Raw genomic sequence first — 22086 nt, forward strand, 5'->3', positions numbered from 1 at the left:
ATAAACATAATCAAGAAAAAACAAAACTTGCTGGTGGGACTATTTATTAAACTCTTAGTTGATTCGCACACCTAATGTTCACCCATTTCATTTCACGTGTCAAGTACAACCCACTTTATTTTTTATTCTGCCACTTTCTCAATTGCGAAGCGCCCCAACAAAAAGCAACGTTCATATTTTCAGAGAGCTGCAAGTTGCCACCTGTCCATTTATTTCTTTTCTCTCATGGGCCAATGGGTCAAATTGTTCTCGAATCTTTCCGAATCAGCAGCACCAGGCAGGCTCCTGCAGCTCCACGGCAGAAAATCATATCGCACGCAGCCCGAGATGTCGCCACGTCATGTCACGTTGCCACTCCCATCCTACGTGGTACTGTTGACGTGTCATACGCTCCACCCTCTCCCCCAGTCCCTATTTAAATTGCTCCAACAGTCACCTTTCTCTCAATTTCCATAGCATTCCCAAAGAAAAGGCAAATCCCAGTCTTCATCTTCACTCAAACAAATCAAACCTTCTCTCTCCCTCTCTCTAGATCGATCGATTTGGTTTTCTTACAAAAAACCCATATCCGAATATCCTACTTCTTTCACAGGTATACTTGATTTGAGAAATCTGTTGATATATAGAGAGAGTACATATACATAGCAATGACAGAGAGCTGTAGTAGAAAGCTCATGGTGGAAGTCTGCAATGCCAAGAATTTGATGCCCAAGGATGGCCAGGGAACGGCGAGCGCTTATGTTATAGTCGATTTTGATGGCCAGAGGCGGCGGACGAAGACCAAGTTCAGAGATCTGAATCCGGAGTGGGACGAGAAGCTGGAGTTTCTGGTTCATGATTTGGATGCCATGGCTACCGAAGTTTTAGAACTGAATGTTTACAACGACAAGAAGACAGGAAAGAGAAGCACGTTTCTGGGTAAAGTCAAGATCGCCGGCAGCGGCTTCGCGAAATCTGGGTCGGAGACGTTGGTGTACTATCCTCTGGAGAAGAGGAGCGTTTTCTCTCAGGTTAAAGGAGAGATCGGACTGAAGGTTTGGTACGTGGACGAGAATATTCCTTCGGCGGCGCCGGAGGGGCAGGAACAGAAGTCGGAGGGTCCGCCGCCGCCTGCTGCTGAGGAAAAGCCGCCGGAGAAGGAAGAAGAAAAGAAGCCAGAGGAGGAGAAGAAGGAAGGTGACACGCCTGTGGAGGAAGGGAAGAAAGAGGAAAAGCAAGAAGAGGAAGCCAAACCGCCGGAGAACGTGAAAACAGAGGAGGCTCTGGCAGTGGCGGCCCCACCAGAGAATCCCCCACTGGCTCAGTCTGATAAGCCGAATGAGGTGAAGGGCAAGGAGATAGCCGGAAAACGGCCCGATGTGGGCGTGCACGAGCTGGAACTCCGATCTCTCGCCGGCGATCGAAACCGCGGTTCCTACGACCTCGTTGATAGAATGCCGTTTCTATTCGTTCGCGTCGTGAAGGTGAAACGAGCGAACCCAGAAGCCGATTCATCGGTTTACGCGAACCTGGTGATTGGAACTCACAGTATCAAAAGCAAGAGCCAAACCGACAAGGATTGGGACCAAGTCTTCGCCTTCGACAAGGAAGGCCTCAACTCTACTTCCTTGGAGGTTTCCGTTTGGTCTGAGAAGAAAGGCCCTGACGGTAACGTTACCGAGAATTCTCTAGGAAACGTTTCGTTCGATTTGCAAGAAGTTCCGAAGAGAGTCCCGCCGGACAGTCCGCTCGCTCCCCAGTGGTACACTCTGGAAGGCAGTCCGGAGAATTCATCAGGAAATGACGTCATGCTCGCTGTCTGGATCGGTACTCAGGCGGACGAGGCCTTCCAGGAGTCATGGCAATCGGATTCCGGCGGGTTGATTCCGGAGACCCGAGCCAACGTCTACCTCTCTCCGAAGCTGTGGTATTTGCGACTAACGGTCATCCAAACCCAAGATCTCCAGCTAGATTCGGGCACCCAGCCTAAGGTTAAGAACCCCGAAATGTATGTCAAGGCTCAGCTCGGCGCGCAGGTTTTCAAAACAAGCCGAACAATCGTCGGCTCATCCAGCTTGTCATCAAACCCCACGTGGAACGAGGACCTCATGTTCGTCGCAGCCGAGCCGTTTGAGCCGTTTCTGGTCATAACAGTCGAAGACGTCTCCAACGCTCAAACCGTCGGCCAGGCTAAGGTACAGATGGCGAGCATCGAACGGCGAACTGATGACAGGTCAGAGCTGAAATCCAGGTGGTTCAATCTGATTGGAGATGAGAGCAGACCCTACGCCGGGAGAATACACGTGCGAGTATGCCTGGAGGGCGGCTACCACGTGCTGGACGAAGCTGCTCACGTGACCAGCGACGTCCGGGCGGCGGCGAAGCAGCTGGCCAAAGCCCCAATCGGATTGCTGGAAGTGGGGATCCGCGGCGCCACCAATCTGCTGCCGATGAAGACCAAGGACGGGACACGTGGCACCATGGACGCTTACGTGGTGGCCAAATACGGGCCGAAGTGGGTCCGGACCCGCACGATCCTGGACCGGTTCAATCCACGCTGGAACGAGCAGTACACGTGGGACGTGTACGATCCCTGCACCGTTCTGACGATCGGGGTCTTCGACAACGGAAGGTACAGGCGCGACGAATCGGGCAAACCTGGTAAGGACGTGCGGGTCGGGAAGCTACGGGTCCGGCTGTCCACGCTGGACACGAATCGGGTGTACGTAGGTTCATATTCCCTTGCGGTGATCCTCCCCGGCGGGGCCAGGAAGACAGGCGAGATCGAGATCTCCGTAAGATTCTCCTGCTCGTCGTGGCTCAGCCTCATCCAGGCGTATGCGAGCCCCATGCTGCCCAGAATGCACTACGTGCGCCCGCTGGGCCCTGCCCAGCAGGACATCCTGCGGCACACAGCGATGCGGATCGTGACGACCCGGCTCGCTCGGTCCGAACCTGCTTTGGGCCAGGAGGTGGTTCAGTTCATGCTGGACTCCGACACCCACATGTGGAGCATGCGGCGGAGCAAAGCGAACTGGTTCCGGGTCGTGGGCTCCCTATCAAAAGCCGCCACGTTGGCTAAGTGGGTAGACGGGATCCGGACCTGGGTGCACCCGCCGACGACGATTCTTGTCCACGCTCTGCTCGTGGCAATCGTGCTCTGCCCCCATCTAATCCTCCCCACCATGCTAATGTACGCTTTCCTGATCGTAGGGCTGAGATTTCGCTACCGCCCTCGGATTCCGGTTACGATGGACACGAGATTATCGTGCGTCGACGCCGTTGGTCCGGATGAATACGACGAGGAGTTTGATGGGTTTCCGACCACACGATCGCTGGAGCAGGTCCGGGTCAGGTACGACCGGTTGAGGGCGCTGGCAGGTCGAGCTCAGACACTGCTAGGTGACGTGGCGGCGCAGGGAGAAAGGTTGGAGGCGCTGTTGAATTGGCGGGACCCACGTGCGACAGGATTGTTTGCAATGGCGTGCCTTGTAGCTTCGTTGCTGTTGTACGTGGTACCCTTCAAGGCCATCGTATTAGGGTCGGGTTTCTACTATCTCCGGCACCCGCGATTCCGGGATGACATGCCGTCGTTGCCGATGAACTTTTTCCGGAGACTGCCGTCGCTGTCCGACCAAATACTGTGAATGGGGTGGCGGCGGGTGGAGTAGCCGTTAGGTAGGGTGGTGGGTGTAGCACTATAGGTAATAAGCATTCAATTGAATTTATTATTATTGTTTAATTGATTGGAGGGTCGTTTTGGGGGGAAAGTTTGGTGGGTGGGGACTGGCAGCGGAGGAGAGAGCCTTCGCCTTGAATTAAGGAAAGGTGAGCGGTGACCGTTGGGTCGTGTGGGGCCATTCATGTATTTACTTTGAGTACATCGTTTTCCTACAAAGCTGCTTCTGGATGAATTGAATGGAACGGAACATTCTTTTGTTGAGATGAAAAGTTACCGTTTGATGAATGGTGTGATGGTTACGCAATTTGGATCGGGAAAAGGCGTCTCTTCCCGGAAATCCTATCAATAATAGTTCAAAAGGCTTTGCTTCTTTCATTTCGTGACTGTGCCTTGTGAAGTTTGTTTTGCTTTGGAGCTGTGAATGTTTTTTGTCTTCGCTTATAAGCTTCTCTATATAATCGACCATTTTTGCTTATATGTGCGTGAATTGGGTTCATGTCTTCTATTATGCAGAATTTTGGATCTTCATTACATTCCCTGTTTGGATGTTTTGATGTCTTTATGTTGGATGTTTTTAGTTAGTCAGTTTGTAAGGTAGTGCATCCTAATCATATCAAAAGCTTAATTGATTGTTAATTATTTGGTAAGAAGGTTGGAGAAACATACCTTTTTGTCTTTATGATTTGAAATGGCAAATAATAATAATAAACAATAATGAATAAAATGGTGAAAATAACTTATTTTGTCAAATATTAGTAATTTTGGTCGATTTCATACAAATAAAATTGAGGTAAATTGCCCTTACACCCCTTTAAAAATATCTCTAAATATTTATATAATTTTTTTTTTCTCTAGGGCCCATCTATTACAAATTATATTAATTAAATCTTCTTTACATTAAACTAAATTAATTGTATTATAATTAAGATAAATTTAATTTAATTTCACTAAATATAAAAGATATTTTTTGGGGGATACGTTTTAATTAAAAATTAGTATCTACTCTCTCTATATAAAATATTTTTTAAAAAATATAAATCTACAAAATCCAATAAATATATATAATATATTTAAGTATATTTTTTATGAAACTATTTTTAAGTATATATTTGAATTATATAAATAAAAAAATCACAAATAAACGGTTAGGTTGCGTTCTTTTTACTTTTTAATTTTCAGTTTTGAGTTTTGAATTCATTTTCAGTTTTCTGTTTTGGTAATTTATTTTTAGAAAATTGAAAACGTGTTCTTTTTGTCATTTTGAAAAATTAGTTTTCAAAATAGAAAATTAGAAAACGGGTTCTCTTTAAAATTTTGAAAATAAATTTTTAATGATATTTTATTCAATAATTTGATTATTCAATAAATTAGAAATATTTAATGTTAATTTATTATTAAATATATATATATTTTAAAATTAATGAATTTTGTAATATTTTTTCTCATTACAATAATAAAATATGAATAAATAAATAAATGTGATTTGAATTTAGAGTTTGTTTTGGATGAAAACACTCAAAATAACTTTTTATTGTTTTGAGTTTTCTTTATAATTTTTTTTTTGTTTTCAAAAATATATTTTTAAAAACAGCAAAGGGAACGCGTTTTCATTATTTTAGAAAATCAAAAACTAAAAATGATTTGAAAACAGTAAAGAGAACACAATCTTAGTGACTTGCCACCATCTCCCTTACTCAAAGATAGGTTGCGCTTGCAAGTTTATAATCTAGGTTACACAAAAGTGGAATTGGAAATGGGAAATTAATATTTTTTTAAAAAACAAAAATGCATAGTAAAATTGTAAATAAAGAAATACAGGGGCTTTATTATATAATTTTTAATATATAAAATTATAAAAAAAATAGTTATTTAATTTAAAATAAACATAAATTCATTTCATAATGCATTCAAACAAACATAAATTATCCCAATACAACACAATTAATTTATCACAATGAAAGCAAAAGTATTATTTTACTGTTGTTGTCAAAATATAACAATTAAAATTTGTTATGTGAGAACATCTTGGATCTCCAGAAACGAGCAAGACTGGATGAACAACTGCCATATGATTGCTCACAAGGTGGAATTCAGGTATATCTAAGAGTTCAATGAATCGCGAAGGTTCCACACCTTGGAATTGTAGAGGGTTCATTGGCTTGAATTGTAGGGGTTCCACACCTTGGAACTATGGGGATTCTATGTAATCTATTTTCCCAATGAATCTACACCCAATGACCGAGTTAGAAGGCACGCAGTGATTTCTTACCCGCATATGCCTTCCGACATTCAAGTCAACAATGGTGAGAAAAGATCTCTGGAAGAACCACAAAGTGTAAGGATTTTGTCTGATATACAATAGGAATGTATGTAGACATAATAACTGAGGTCAAAATGCAAAAGTTGGGATCCCTTACCTGAAGGAGAAATGTCCTATTTATAGGCACATGAAACGAGAATCGAGCGAGAGATACATGTCACCTGATCATAACGACACATGGGGCACGTGCGAGGGTTCTTGGAGAAACTCCCGTAGACATGCACGCGAGGGCTTTCGATAGAGCCCCCATGAGAAGCCCCGCAATCATACACGTAGGGGTACTTGAGGGAACCCACAACCTACTCACGCAAGATTAGGGGTGTGCAATCGATTATAATCGAACTAAATCAACCGAAAATCACTAACCGAATTGAACTAAATGTAATAATCGAACCAAACGGACCAACTAACCCTAACTAATCAAACTAACTGAAATCTAAACCGTGATAACCAAATCAAAAATTGAACTAATGCACAAAATAACTAAAGATACCAAATATTAGTTCGACCTTTATGTTATTGCAGCCAGTGACTTCACTGATCGAAATTGATCATTAGATTCCCACAACCACGATAATTCATATATCCAAAAATTAGTTTGATTCAACAGTTGATTTTTTGTAGATTTAAAAATTAATTTTATAGTAAAAAAACTCAAAATCACGTTTCTAAAAAAAATGTTTCCAACCACCATCCACAACTGATTCTGATGATCGAATCAACCATCAAATTTTAGTAGATATAGGTTTTAATGTAAAATAGAAGTTGCTGAAAAAAATACTGAAAGGGCCATCAACGTTGTCTCTGTCTTCGTCTCTCGCCTTTGTCTCCGTCTTCGTCTCTAGCATTAGTTGCGCTTTTGTCTTCGTCTTCATCTCCCACCTTTTGTCTTCGTCTTGGTCTTCATCTCCAGTCGATAAGCCTAGAGGCAAGGGAAGGTGTTGGTTTCAAAATGGCTTTTGAGAGAGAGGGAATGGACAAAGAGAAGATGGCAGAAAAAGGAAGGAAAAGCTGAAGGTGGATGATAGAAGCTGATAACGATTGTGAATGGTTCCAATGATGATAGTGAGGTGAGAGTTAGGGTTTCGATTTGAAATCAGACGGAAGGGACTCACTATCGCCTGTCGGGTGGGGTAGGTGACTCTGACTTAGGTGTCATGATTATTGTAGGCTATCAAGTAAGGAGGGTGAGGGTTATGCAAACATGTGCTGCTCGGTTCGATTGTTCGTTTATTTATAGCAATATAATCAAATTGAACTGAATAATTAATTTTCAATAGAAATTGTAACCGAATTGATAACTAACTTCTAAATAATTGAACTGAACTAGCAAATTCAGTAGGTTGGATTCAATTAATTTGATCTAATCGAACCTATGCTCACCCCTACGTAAGGTCCTTCTATAGGAACCCCTATGATTGTGCAAGTAGGTGTTCGCCTCAAGAACCCTTACGGGTTGGGGCACCTACAACTATGGGCACTCGCGGTGATTCCATTGAGAACCCTCGCAGTTCATTGTCTTGCTCCTATCCTTTTTTAATCTTTTCTCCAAAATCAATGTTATTTTTCTTTATGTTTTTTGCACAATAATTGCTTCCCATTCTTTTATATTACTAAAAGTAAAATGGAAGAGTAAAATTTTTCAAAGTGTATCTTATTCTTCTTAATTTCTCTTTCCTGCGCACTTTTGTATGCGTGTCTTGTGGCTATAAATGGGCCCTCTCATGATGAATCCCCACTTTCACCGCTTTGTGAGCCTTTGTTACCACTCTTTCCTGGAGATCTATCATTCAGAGTTGCTGCCATCAGTTTCCATCGGGTTTAGGTTCGAGGAGCAAGGAATTGCCACGAGTTGCTTTGGAACTCCTACGCATCCTCGTTGAACTCTCGCTATTTTCACGTCAGACCAGCCACGGATTTCACATCGAAACTCCAGCGGTCTACAAGTTAGAACTCTCGCGGTCTACTCATTGGAACTGCCATGGTTTATATGTCGGAACTCTTGCAATTCACATCGAAAATCCCATGGACTATCACAAGTTGTTGTGCATTTATCGAGCTCAAGAACTGCCGTTATTTAGGCTGTTAAACTGCCACGGTTCTGGTCTATTTGGGTCATTGAACTGTCGTGAATCTTCCTTGGTTTCCATTTATCCATAGCAGATTCAAATCGTCGAAGATCCTTTGCTTAGACTTTCTGCAGGCCTTACCGTTGTGATTCAACTTCTTTGGATTCCTCCAAATTGGTTTCATTCTTGGAGATTCCTAGACACAACTTTTCCTTCAAGAGGTAATGGGTGACCATATTTTTATTAATATTAGGCAAAGGGATAGGGAAGAATCAATTTTACTTTTAGGTAATCGCACGAGTTTACATCCGGGCGTTGCAAAAAGGATAAGGAAATAATATAATTTTCCTCCTTCATACGCAGTGAGGTTTTCCTATCATGATGAGACATGTACAACTAGGACCCAGAACAGATGGTTAACGGTGCATGAGGATAGTTTAAAAAATGGGTTGCGTTTTCTCTTTCACCTATTTGCCCTAGAGTTTTTGGATTGAAATAGTATGGCTTCTTCCCAACTTCATCCTAATGGCTAGGCACAATTAGTGGGCTTTTTTATTTTATGTCGGGAAAGAGGGATAGATCCTTCTTTCAACTTGTTTAATTGTTTCTTTTGCTTACGAGCCATTGACAACCAAGTTTGTTGTTTTCACTATTCAAAGGTCGTGTGGTAGGCCAAGGCTATTTATTGATTCCTCGCCAAAGATAGGTCAGTTTTGAGTCTAGGTGGGTTATGGTGAAGCCATCTTAGGGGGGAATGGAATGCTCTTTGCTTGTGGTGCTTCGACGAGTCCTCAATGGGTAGGCCAGTCATGTTCAAACTTAAAGACAATCTTAATGACCTTTTTTTAAAAGTTTCGCTCACGTGAATATTTGGTTGGGTTCTTTGTTAAGGGGAGTTTTTTGGACTAACAAAGGTACCTGCCTCGCTTTTACAGTCAGTGAAGCCTCATGAAGGCGAGTTTGAGAAGAAGAGAGGCAAACAATCCCCTCACAGGATGAGGCAACTCTTGAGGGTTCGCACTTTGTCTCATTTTCTCTCTTTCTCTTATTTTTACGTGTTCTAGCTTTTTGGATATTAACCTTTTAATCTTCCTAGTGTATGGAGGAGGCACTTCATACAAGTGATGAACAAGAGAGTGGAGGAAGATGTCGCGCCAATGCCTCCTCCACCACCACCACGAGCTGAGGTTGCAAAAAGTTAGGGAGAAACAAAGAGATCACTAAAAAGAAAGAAACAAGGAAAATAGGTTGAAGAATGGCCATTCGTGTTTGTAGCACCACTTGTTTTTTCAATTCTACTTCCAAGAAACTCGGTCATATCGCCTCCTCCTCTACTAGCTAAATATGTTCATGGTGTTGGTAGTGTGAATGTTCTTCTTACTTTTAAGGCAGTTCAAGACCATCCAATTGTGCCCGAGAATAAGGATACTTCACACCTTGACGAGAAGACCATTCGTGCAAGTCACAAGATATGAAGGGCTTAGTGCCACCAGTCTATAGCTAACCCCAATTGATGCGATGACATATTTTGAATACCGAGAGATGCCTTCCTCATCTGACTTTATTTCTAGAGTTGCGAGGGGGGGGGGGGGGGATTATGCTTATGAGGGATGAGTCACCGATTGAGAGATGAGAACTTCCAGACCTATCTTGAGCTCATTGATATCAATATGGTGACAGATCTATTTTTACCTAAATTTAATTTATATGAAATTGATCAAAATTATAAATATATGTAATTAATTTATTAGAAGGAATTCAGTATATATTCCAAAATTGACCTTTTACCATATAATAACCAACAACTTAAAATTTTACTAATGTCTATCACTAAAAAAATCAAATAGAAAACCCTTACCAAACAAAAGTGAGTGGAAATAGAAATTAGGAGTGTTTGGCTTCAAATTCAGTTAAATCAGAATTTGATCTCTTTAATTAATTAAGTGTTTGGTAAATTAAAAAATAATTTTATAACCAAACTAAGCCCTCAACCACCAAACTGAATTCACCTCAGCTGGGCTCAGTCACCTTGGCGGAGGCGGTAACTTCGAAGCAGTGGATGGGAAAGCGCATTGTAGATTGGAAAAGCAAATTGCAACTGCAAGAGTTGGAGATAGCGACAAATGGAGGCCCTTCCTTCCAAGTAAGGTATCCCCACTCTTCAAGTCATCTCACACTCATTTACTTACACTCTTCGTCTTCTTTCATTTACTCTCTCTCTCTCTCTCTAATGCTATGCACAGAGCTCGTACTCTGCCATGGCATTGACGGGCGTCAAAGCTTTCACCCTCTCTTTCATCCTATCTTCACTCCTCTTCTCCCTCCTCTACCTCCCCACCTACCTCAGAACCACTCCACTCCCCATTTTCCGGCCAACCAAACCCTTCATTGCTCCCAAATCCGGCGACCCATATCCGGCGACCTTCGCCTACTTGATCTCCGCATCCAAAGGCGACGCCCAGAAGCTCAAGCGCTTGCTACTCGCTCTCTACCATCCCGGCAACCACTACTTGATTCACGTGGACTTCGCCGCCCCTAAGAGCGAGCACGCCGAGATTACCAAGTTCGTCTCTGGAAACCCAACTTTCCGGCGGGTGGGCAATGTCTGGATCGCTGGGAAACCCAACCTGGTGACCTACAGAGGCCCGACCATGGTTGCCACTACCCTCCAAGCAATGTCACTGCTTCTCAGGATTTGCAGATGGGACTGGTTCATCAACCTCAGTGCCTCTGATTATCCCTTAGTTACTCAAGATGGTATGGGGAGTGCCCTCCTCTTCTGTTCATTCCATTTCCCTTTCAGTTTTCTGGAGAAAAAATAAAATCAATTAATCAATGATCCTTGTTGATGTTTAATCTCAGATCTGATTGATGCTTTCTCTGGGCTGCCAAAGGATCTGAACTTCATACAACACAGCAGCCGGCTGGGATGGAAACTGTGAGAGATTTGATTTGATTTGCTGTGAAATGTTTGATTTGATTATGGTTGGATTGTTTGTTTGGTGGGAAAAAATAGTAATGTTTTGGTGGTTGTTGATTAAATTGGGCAGGAATAAGAGAGCAAAGCCAATAATAATGGACCCAGCTCTTCACAGCGGCAATAAATCAGACATCTGGTGGGCTGTCAAACAGAGGACTCTTCCCACTGCCTTCAAGCTCTACACTGGTATTTTCTTCCCTGTTCTTGCATATTTTATGCCCTATTTTAGATTTTATCTTATTTTAATAAGCAATTTACATGAGTATTATGAAGATTGACAAGGGTATTAAAACACAAGTATAAAGGCGAAATTGACAAATGAACAATATGAAGAATAAACTATGAAGAAGCATAAGCAATAGACATAAGGGAAATTCTATCCCCATCCATGTTATTGCTCTCCACAATCCTAACTTAATATCCCTCAACTATCTTGCATTAAAAATCCTTTATTACCCTTCTGACATCCATTTTTCCTTCCTTTCTTATTTACTCTCGATAGTCATTTTTCCAATCACTTGTAGTCATTTCTCCTCTCTTTCTTATTCTCTTTTATTTTTCTCTATACAATAGATGATTATATAAAAATGTTGATAACATGAGAAGAGTTTTATGAAGAAGATGATAATGAACAACAACAACTCGTAGATGACAATGAACAACAATAGCAGTAGCTTGTAGATGTTTTGGTATGCTATTTCATTTGTAATTTTGGGTTCGTAAATGAAATGGATTATCGATGCCGTTGGTTGCCTCGCAAGAAAATGCTTGGAAACGGGATCGCCAGATCTCATTGGAGATGGGCGGGTTCTCAACCATGGGGGGTTGGGGTAAAGGGAGCCAAGGTTCCTCGATCGCCCACGATGCGGGCAGTTGGGAACCCCTTGGGTTTCCCCATGGTGGGCTGTCAGGGAACCCAGGCTTCCTTGACCCAAGAATCTGACCCCGCGATTAGCCACTCGTCGCCAGTTCTCCACGGTTCCTGAGCTTATCATCGGTTCTCGACCCTGACCCAATGTTATCGGTTGGGAATCACATCGGGAAAACTTAGATACTTCCTTGTTTCTGTTTATATCTTGTTTTTAATTTTTAGTTTATGTCTTATTTTTGTTTTGATAATGGGGGAATAATCATCAAAATTTAGAGAATGAGAATCCTTTGACGTTTGATGTTAGCCAAGTTTTTATTAGTAATAGGGTTTTTAGTAATAGAGAAGCACTTATTGAATGAGTTAAGACAGTTGAGAAAGAAAATAGAATGGTTATTGTGATAAAGAGTTCTGAATCTAGGGGTACACGAAGAAAACTTAGAGTTTGTCTTGCTTGTGAATAAACTAGGAAGTATAAACCATTAAAAAAAAGAGATGAGGCAAAAAAGAAACAAAACGTAGGGCAACAGGTTTTAAAAAGTGCAGTTATCCATTTGAATTACTTGGTGTGAAATTTTCAAATGAACACTGTATGTTGAAAGTTGTATGTGGATTGTATAATCATCTACTAGTAGCTCAACTTGAGGGTCATTCACATGCTGACTAACTTACAGAGAAAGAGAAAGAAATTATGATAATAATGTCTAACAATCTTGTGAAGGCTAAAAATATTTTGATGACTTTAAAGATAGAAGATGAAAAAATTGTGAGTACCATCAAAATTATATATAATACACGACAAAGATACAGAGTCATAGATAAATGTGGTTGATCACAAATACAATAGTTGATAAAAAAAATTGAGAGATTGTAATTATATGGAGTGATATAAAAATGATAGATTATCAGATTGTATCACAGACTTATTTTGGGTTCATCCGATAGTTATAGAGTTATTTAAAATCTTTCCACATGTGTTAATAATTGACTGTACATACAAAACTAATAGATACAAGTATCCAATGCTAGAAATCGTTGGTGTGATATCGACTGAGCTAACTTCTCTAACGGTGACAAAACATATTAAGAGTCATCAAACTTTTTAATTTCTCAATTGTCCATGTGTAATTATCCTCATATTCATGATCCATAAATACAAATGCAACAAAAAAAGTTTGATGACTCTTAATATGTTTTGTCACCGTTAGAGAATTAAGATTGATAAATGCAATATCGACGACGGTTGGAGAGGGTTCCTGAACCCTCGATCGCTGCTCGTCGGGGGTGCAAGGAACCCTCGACCTTAGGAGCCCCCAACTCGTCGGGGGTTTCTCGAGTCCCTAACTGCCCAAGGTCGAGGACTTTTGGAGTTTTTGACTGCGAGCTGTTGGGGCCTCGAGGAGCCCTCGACTGCCCGCTGTAGGGTGCTAAAGACCTTGGGTGGTCGGGGGCTCTGCCATGACGACTATGATGGTGGCGGTCGCCCTAGACGCCACTAGTTTGAATTTTTTTAATAAAAAATATATATTTTTAAAATATTTGAATTTATTTAAAATATGTGAAGTTTTTATTTTTTAATTAATTTTTTAAATGTTTGATATTAGAAATGTTTTTTAAATAAAATTTCTGATATCTAGAAATGTTTGATATTTAAGAGGAAACAATGGTAATGACTCCTTTCTTGCTCTTCCCCTTGATTTGGGTTTGGACTTTTGTTAACAGGCTTAACAACTCCAAAAGTGTACGCACAATCTTGTTCATGGCTGGCAGTTGTAGTGAAGTCATCTCTAGATTAACTATTTCTCTTAATTTTTGTTTTAATACTAGCTTCCTTGCTTTTGGTTTTGAATTAAACATTTTATATATACTCTCAATCTCTGGTTTAATACTTACTTGGGATGACACATCATCATAAGTTGATTGCACTACCTGCAATCTTGTCTAATGAGGATGCACAACTGACAAAGGAATTGGATGTCCTTGTATCATGAACTCTGTAATTTCATGTGCACAAGGTAAACTATATGTGCTTCTAATCACACATCTATATGAAACCATATCTATTCCAATTTTATGAACCAGTTGCGATTGCTTTAGCACCATATTCAATACGTTTCTCGATATAACATCTCGCAATTATCTGAAAATTGCTGGCTTGAAGTTATGTTGCACCAACATTAAGCTTTTCTCAAACGACCTTTTAATTTCTATATGTTGCAACCCAATAAGAGTGTTGATAATTGATCATGATGACTAAGTCACCTTGAGAATATCCAAGATGTTTCTTCAGCATTGCATGCATGCATTCTCAGCTCTAGAATGAAAACAAGTATATTAGATTGATTAAAAATATTAAATTAAAAACAAGTAAGGATATATGACATTTGAATTTAAGAAAAATTACCTATTCATAGTAATATTGCCGAAATGCATTATTTTATTTGTCCATACTGCAACAAACTTTTTCTTATAATCATTCAACCATGTCTTTCTCACATAATTAAGTGCGCCTTCATATGCACGGTACTCAACTATTAACTCGTATAGATAATGTTCATACTCATTCTTAGTCGACGCAAAAACAAAAATGAATAGAAATAATACATATAAATTAAAAATTTTTGATTATCATTCCCTTATTATTAAAATAGAAATAAGACATATAAATTACAAAATTAAAAATAACAAGATATGAATAGAAATAAGGAAGCATCTGAGTTATCCTAATGTGATTCCCAATTGGCCACATTGGGCTGGGGTCGGGAACCGTGGGGAACTGGATAGGTCGAGAATTGTGGGATCGAATGCTCGGGTCAGGGAACTCGGGAGCTCGGGGAAGCCTTGGGTTCCAGTACCCCAACCCCCCACGGTCGGGAACTTACCCATCCTTGATCGAGGTCTGGCGATTCCAATTTAGCCGAACATTTTCTTACGAGACAGCCAACGACATTGGTAACTCATTTCATTTACGAATCCAAAATTACAAATGAAATGGCGAACCAAAACATCTACGAGTTGTTGTTGTTGCTGTTCATTGTCATTTTCTTCATAAAACTCTTCCTATGTTATCAACGCTTTTATATAATCATCCATTGTATAAAGGAAAATAGAAGAGAATGAAAAAAAAAGGAGAACTAGTTGGAAGTAATCGAAGAAATGGCTACCGAGAATAAATAGGAAAGGAAGAAAAAATAGCTACTAGAAGGGTAATAAAGGGTTTTTAATACAGGGTAGTTGAGGGATGTTAAGTGTAGATTGTGGAGAGAAATAACGTGGGCTGAAGATAGAATTTCCCTAAACAATATGAAGCATATGTTGGAAGAGTATTTTTTGTTTTGTCGGTGGAATTTACCTTATTGAAAGAGACTAATAATCTATAACTGATATATTTGTTAATCAAGATATGAATTAAAAAATAAGATATAAAAAATATTTTAGATATATTTATTAAATATATCTGATAATTCACTACTGAAGAGAAGTCATTTAATTTCTTATTTATCAAAAATTAGATATTCAAATCTCTTCCTCTATTTTACAAATAAGATGAAAAGACCTATATGCCCACTCATCTTATAAACCCTCATGTTTTTTGATAATGAGAGAGATATTTTAATAAAAAAAATTATATTGATGTTTATTATATGTATTTTAATAAATATATGAAAAAAAATACAATTTTTAATGTATTTAAAAAAACTTAACAAATAATATGATATAAATCTTAAAATACTCTTTTGAAGTATTTCATATCTTGATTTAAAAAATATTTTAATCTTATCTTATATTATCTTCCTGATTTTAATATATATATATATATATGCCAGTAGGAAACTGAACTTGTTTGGTCGCAGTTTGCGTCAAAGAGCCCTTCTCAAATACTTTTGTTGCCACCAAAGGCCAAACCATCGGATCCCTAACTAAGTTTCCAATGTATTGGTTGGTACAATAAGCCATTTTTTCATGAATAGTGATATAATAGTGTCCCATTTGTCTAATCAAAATGATTGGTTGGCATGCTATTTTTACGTTATTGCCCCGGGGGGGCAAGATCGATAATAACGTTGTTTCATTAATATTTATACAATAACGAATTTATTAAAGATATAATAAATGGAGTTGTTATTTTATTTTACTATATTTTTACGTAACAGATACTAATTAAATAACTTGATCAAGATGTGTGCCATTAAAGGCATTCCCTTGTTGAAAGTGGGAGAGAGCCATAGCAATCCTATGATTGATGGGGGTGTTGGTGGCTCTTGGCTGCATGATGAAGCAAATGCACATGCGGCGTTTGGGCGCACGTGCATGGGTTTCTATATTTGTACGAATGCAAAATTTAGGAATTTTATATAATAGAAAATGTTACTTGTACAAATTTAATTACCGAAAGGAGAATTGCGATATTGTGAAAAATGTGATCTTTTGACAATGCAAAATATTGTGATTTTTTGATTGTTTTGAAGGAGTGATGAAAGAGAATGCGTCAATTTTTGTCTAAAAGTTTCTCTCCTCGTTAATCTCCCATCACCTACTATCTCTCTATCCACCACGTCTTGCCATCGTAGCGTCTCCAGCAACTAACTTTCTTCTCTAGAAATTGCTCGCAACTAATAGCTCTAACGTGCTTTCCCAACACTTTCGGTCGCCACCACCCGCTGTTGTTGGTATGACCTAAGAAAACTTGCTTCCTTTATTTCTTTCATACATAGAAAGCAGGTGAAAATGAAGTTCGATTGGAGTTCATACATGGATGAAGTTCAATTCATACCTAATGAAGTTTGATCGAATTCTATCCAATTTTTTGAATTTTAGTAGATTAAATTCTTGATTTGGAATTCAATAGGTTAATGAATTTGTTTCGTAGAATTTATGTATTTTGGCGAAGAGAATGTAGTGGTTGTTGATGAGATTAAAGTAAGGGTGGACAATGAATGCACATCAGAGGTAAGTGAGATCATGCCTACGGTTGGGATGAATTTTAGGGACCATAATGAGGTTTTTCAATTTTACAAAAAATATATTTATAGTGGGTTTTCTTGTCAGAAAAAGAAGTTCAAGAAAAGGTGATGATGGGTTGTTGAAATATATGACATTTGCTTGTAGTTGAAAATGTCGGAGAACTAGTGGTACACGCATTTCTTTGAAGCTTCAACCAACCATTCAAATAGGGTGTTTAGCTAGGCTGTTAGCTACGACAAATTTGACAGGAACATGGTATGTTACCAAAGTCATCTTGGAGTATAATCACCTTACAAGTGTAACATTTCGCTTTTTCAGACATGTTATAACTTGAAAAATTTTGGGCTAAACTATTCCAATATAACACAAAACTTCCAAAATTTTCAACTATCATTCATCTATCTCGAATGAAAATCATCATAAATATCAAATGCAAAAGTTTAGAATCAAACCTCAAAATGACATAGAATTATAACGATATTACATGATCGTTTTTTAAACATAATTCGTATTACATAACATTCTTTTATTTTACAAGACTATTTATCAAACAAAATATAAGTTTCTCAACATGACTAAAACATAACCAAATCTTTATGAAGAAACAAAAAACAGGAACAACTTGCCAACCCCATCGAATATGATATCTCGTGTTGTCACGTCTCAACCACTTCATTGCCTTTACTGCAAGGTCCAAATGAAACGTTTGAATGTTCCAAGGGTATAGTCTAAGTTAGATCTTGAATTAATTATGTAAGGTTCTATTTAATAAAATTCCATGCATGACATGCCAAGTGCAAAATGCATTATCTTTCCTTTCATCATTTCATGCTAATTATCATTTATGCGACCTTACTTTCAATGGTGGGATGAGCTTACAAGATCTATGATAGATTAGCGATATCATCATTCCACATGCGATGCATGCCAAGAAATGTTAAAAATGTACATATGCATTGCAACATATCATATGAATGCATTTCTAAATGTGTGAGGGATTATAACACATGACAATATGACAATTAAAACATTTACGTATTATTTTAGAAAACAACCCTTACCTCAATTTCGACTTAAGTAAACCCTTAACGATTAATTGACCCTGACCTCGAAACGTGTGCCTGAATAATTTATTGGTTTCGGGTATGCTCCTCTAGCCTTATAATTTTTCCCAAATTTTTGACTATTTTTCTCTGTTTTCTCTTTTATTCACAAAATTCAATCTACCTATGCCACCAAAACCTTTCCCAACTGCCTCTACACCATCCCATTGGCCAAAACTAGCCCCAAGGGGTTTATATAGGCATGAAAAAAAGTTGGGTGGCATTCTGGACACGTGGCTCGTCGCCGTGCGCATGGGCGCTCTAAAACGACGTCATTTTGGAGCCTGGCTGGGTTTAAAAAACTCTACATTTTTCCTTGCTTGGTCGTGGGTTTGATCCCGTGACCTCCCGCATGCGACCATCTCGCTTACCAACTCCCTCATTTAATATTGCGCGCAACTTATATTTAAGGTGGTTGGGCCACCAGTTTCCAAAATTACACTTTAATCCCAGAACTCTCGAACACTAGTACTTTCACCCCTACATTAATATTTGCACTTTTGTTTGAATTAACCAAATATCTTCCTATTTCTTCAAAACATTACAAATTAATGTTTTCATAAATATTCCAAAATTAATTATCTTAATTGCCCATTCCCTCAAACCAATATAAATTATTATTTTCTCTTAAATCTCCAAATATTCCATAATTAATAACTCAATGTTACTCGATAAGTACGTTTTTACCCCGATGACCTAACGTTTCGCCCTATAACCACTTCATGATTGATTTTTACATAAGATCAGAGCCTCTTCAGGGATTCGTTGGCTATTCGAAAGTCTCTTATGATTATTCGATTTTTGAAATTGTATTTTAACTGTACCAGAAATTGTTCTTATTTTAATTTATTTCAGCGTTATAAATCTTGTCTCAAAACATTCATCTTTTTTTTAGATATTTACGTTTCGAGGTACTCTCTTCAATTGACTCGACTGGTTAAAATTATTAAACTGTCTTCTAGATTTTTGAACTAGACTTTTTAATATCATGAAATATGAGATATTTTGATATATTACTTATTTTAACTTGTGGTATTACAACAGGTCCTTCAAAATTCAGGATATATTGATGTAATCAACAATTGAGTCAACAAGTGAAACAAAGGCGTGAAGTAAACGACATAATTGGTATTTCAATGCATAAAAGTTATAACTCAGCTGTCGTTGAATATAAGGACCTGTTTATAAATATAATTTTTAGTATAAAAATTTATAAAATATAGTTATATTTAATATAAATATAAACATAAATTCCATAATGCATTTAAATAAACATGAACATAAGTTCTAAACAAGCAACCCAAAATTGTTTCAATATTAGTGTGACATTAAGTTTTTTTTTTTTTTTAACTTGGCATCACCCGAAGGTAGTGGTGGTGGGCAAACATTGCCATGACTTCCTTGTGTTCTTGGGCTCACATTGCCATCATTTTCTTATGTTCTCGGGTGCGAGTCTTCTCTTAGGCTTGCATGTTAGTGCGGAGCACATCCAAGCAATAGTTGGATTTGTCTGGCATTCTCCTCGCGATCTTGCTGCATTCGGATCTAAATGGCCTCCAGAATAAGGCCAAAGCTTACCCCTTCTGGTCTCCGTCTGGGTGGCAACCTCATTGCGGGTTGCGCTTCTTGCTCATTTCCTTCCTTCTCCTCTTTATCAAAGAAACTAGCCACATGTCGGTGCTAAGTAATTTGAGGATAAGATTGGCGAATGGTGTTGTAATTGATAAGGCTAGGTTTTGCTTTTTCAAGCTTGGACGATGATATCGAAACCCGAGCTTTCTTACACAACACGAAAATCAGGGACGAGAAGTAAGTCGGTTTCTTATTGCCTCTAGCAAGGGCAAGGACCATTATTTGGAGGAATATCTGCTCTTTGAAATTTAAGTCATGGCTCTTGGCGATTGCATAGAGTAATTGCATCTGTGAAGGGTAGATTCTGTCATAAGGGAGGAGGGGGCAACATTGTAGGCGAGGATATAATGAAAGATCTTTAGCTTCATGTTTAGCACGTTGTGTAGCACCATGTTGTGAGGCCATTGTGGTGGAATTTTGTCACTAAAATAGAAGTGGGCAATGTGATTCCAATCTGTAATATCAGGCATATTTGTCTCATCCCAGCCTCTACCTGAAAGAAATGTTGGATCTTCTCTGGGCTGAATGGTACCCATACTCCTCGAACGTAGGTGTGGAATGAGTGATTGTTGTTGTGATCGTCAATGTTAGCTAGAAACTCGCACACCGTTGGTGTGTAGGTCTTGTGTGGTTTAGCGTAGATTTTGTTCCACTTCTTTGCATGTATCACATGGGGGACTTTAGTGATTGCAATGCTATTTAGATTGACTTCCCTTTCCTGATTGAGTGTCCATGTGGCAATAACTTTTGCTCGTTCCTCACCATTGACAGTGAGGTAGGTTTCATACGGTCCAACATCGACTCGTACTCTTTTGGAGACATTTGAATTTTTGGCGATTGCTTCGCCTTTATTAGAAACTGGTACATGGTAGGTCATGGGTGGCATTATTGCTTTTGGAATGTACCTAAAGGTGCCAAAAATGATATAGAGTTTTTATGGATGCCAATAACTCCCCTAAACTTAAGCAATCAGATTTCCAAACTAAAGCTATAAGTTGTAGGAGAAACATTGAGTGAGACATTTTATCAAAACACGTGGTATTCCTAAACTAAAGCTCCAACTTATAGGGAAACATTGATTGGAAGATTTTATCAAACACTTGTATCCCCAAACTAAAGCTCCAAGTTGTAGGGAAAACATTAAGCAAAACATTTTATCAAACACCTGATATGCATATTATCTCTACACACATGAAATAGGACATATAGGGTGTTATATACCCTCATATGAAAAAATCACAACATCCATTACCCCTTCACATGCAATCATGGCTTAACTCTATCCCATCCACCATCTTAGCCTAAGAACTAATAACAAGGCAAATATTTCACAAAAGATAAATTTTGGACCATACATACCTTCTTAATCAGAGATTGCAAGGGATGAAAGGCACGATTTGTTGTGATTTGGGGGTGAAATATCGATTTCCTTCTCTAAATGGATGATGCCTTAGATGGAAGATAGATGGTTTGGGTTGCGAGGATTTGGGGTGAGAATGGCCGAAAAAAGGGGAGAGGTTGGGTGAAGGGTTAGCTTTTAAATTGATCCTTACTGCAACAAGGCTGCGAGCCATAACAAGGTTGTGGTTTGTGGTCTTGTTGTAGAATGCATGTTGCGGCATGGACGCGAGCCACACTTCTTTGTTGTGGCTTGTAGCCTTGTCGTGACTGGCTTATACCAACATGTGGCTCGCATGGCCATCGACATGGATGAAGTCCGATCTACCTTGATAGGACTTCATGATCTACCTTGATCGAACTTTATTCATGGATAAAGCTTGATCGGACTTCATCCGTGGATGAAGTTTGATCATCATCCATGGATAAAGTCCACTCGATGAAGCCTGATCGGTTGGACGAAGTCTGATTGGACCTCATGCATGAATTTTACCCTTTATCGGTTTCATTTTACGGATTTCATCGATTAGACTTCATCATCCACTACAAGGAAAATCAATTTTAGTGACAGAAGAATCCGTCACTAAAAATAAAAAATTCGTCACTAAATTTTTAGTGACAGGATAAAAATCTGTTGCAAAAAAAGGTGGGGTTGGACAATCAAGCTGTCCCGTTGTAGATATTTTTAAATAATAAATAAAATATTAAAATTAATTTTAAAATAAAATAATATAAAAAATATTAAAATTAATGTTAATATTTTAAATAAATAATATTATTTATTAAAATATATTTTTGAAATTAAAATATGTTTTTAATTTTAAAATTTAAAAAATTAAAATTATAAATTAAAAATATTTATTAAAATTAAAAAAATTAAAAATAATATTAAAAATTAAAATCAATATTAATTTAATATTAAAATTAATATTTATTAAAATATTTTTCAAAATTAAAATTAAAATTTTGTTTTAAAATAAAAAAATAATAAACAAAATATTAAAATTAAAAAAATAAAAAATATTTTTTAAAATAACAAGAAAGTTTTTATTTTAAAAAAATTTAAATAAAATATTAAAAAGTAACATTA

General features: G+C 38.4%; 2 protein-coding genes across 4 annotated transcripts in view; both read left to right on the plus strand.

Moving 5' to 3' along the window:
• Positions 1-462: 462 nt before the first annotated feature.
• Positions 463-4045, plus strand: LOC127787918 (FT-interacting protein 7). The gene has a single exon (XM_052315991.1). The coding sequence runs from the start codon at positions 648-650 to the stop codon at positions 3624-3626; it is 2979 nt and encodes a 992-aa protein (XP_052171951.1). The 5' UTR covers positions 463-647; the 3' UTR covers positions 3627-4045.
• Positions 4046-10148: 6103 nt separating this feature from the next.
• Positions 10149-22086, plus strand: part of LOC127788534 (beta-glucuronosyltransferase GlcAT14A-like) — a 50813-nt gene continuing 38875 nt past the window's right edge. Inside the window, exons 1-3 of one of the 3 annotated variants that reach the window (XM_052316947.1) lie at positions 10149-10807; positions 10913-10988; positions 11101-11216. In XM_052316947.1, the coding sequence (XP_052172907.1) occupies positions 10309-10807; positions 10913-10988; positions 11101-11216 (691 nt within the window). In that variant the 5' untranslated portion in view covers positions 10149-10308. The remainder of the gene's footprint in view (positions 10808-10912; positions 10989-11100; positions 11217-22086) is intronic. The other 2 variants (XM_052316946.1, XM_052316945.1) reach the window with 2 other exon arrangements.

This window comes from Diospyros lotus, chromosome 13 (assembly GCF_014633365.1).
Source record: "Diospyros lotus cultivar Yz01 chromosome 13, ASM1463336v1, whole genome shotgun sequence".
In the NCBI taxonomy this organism is placed as follows: domain Eukaryota; kingdom Viridiplantae; phylum Streptophyta; class Magnoliopsida; order Ericales; family Ebenaceae; genus Diospyros; species Diospyros lotus.

Coding starts and splice junctions, on each gene's coding strand:
- LOC127787918 (XM_052315991.1), top strand. CDS start 648: ATGACAGAGAGCTGTAGTAGAAAGCTCATGGTGGAAGTCTGCAATGCC.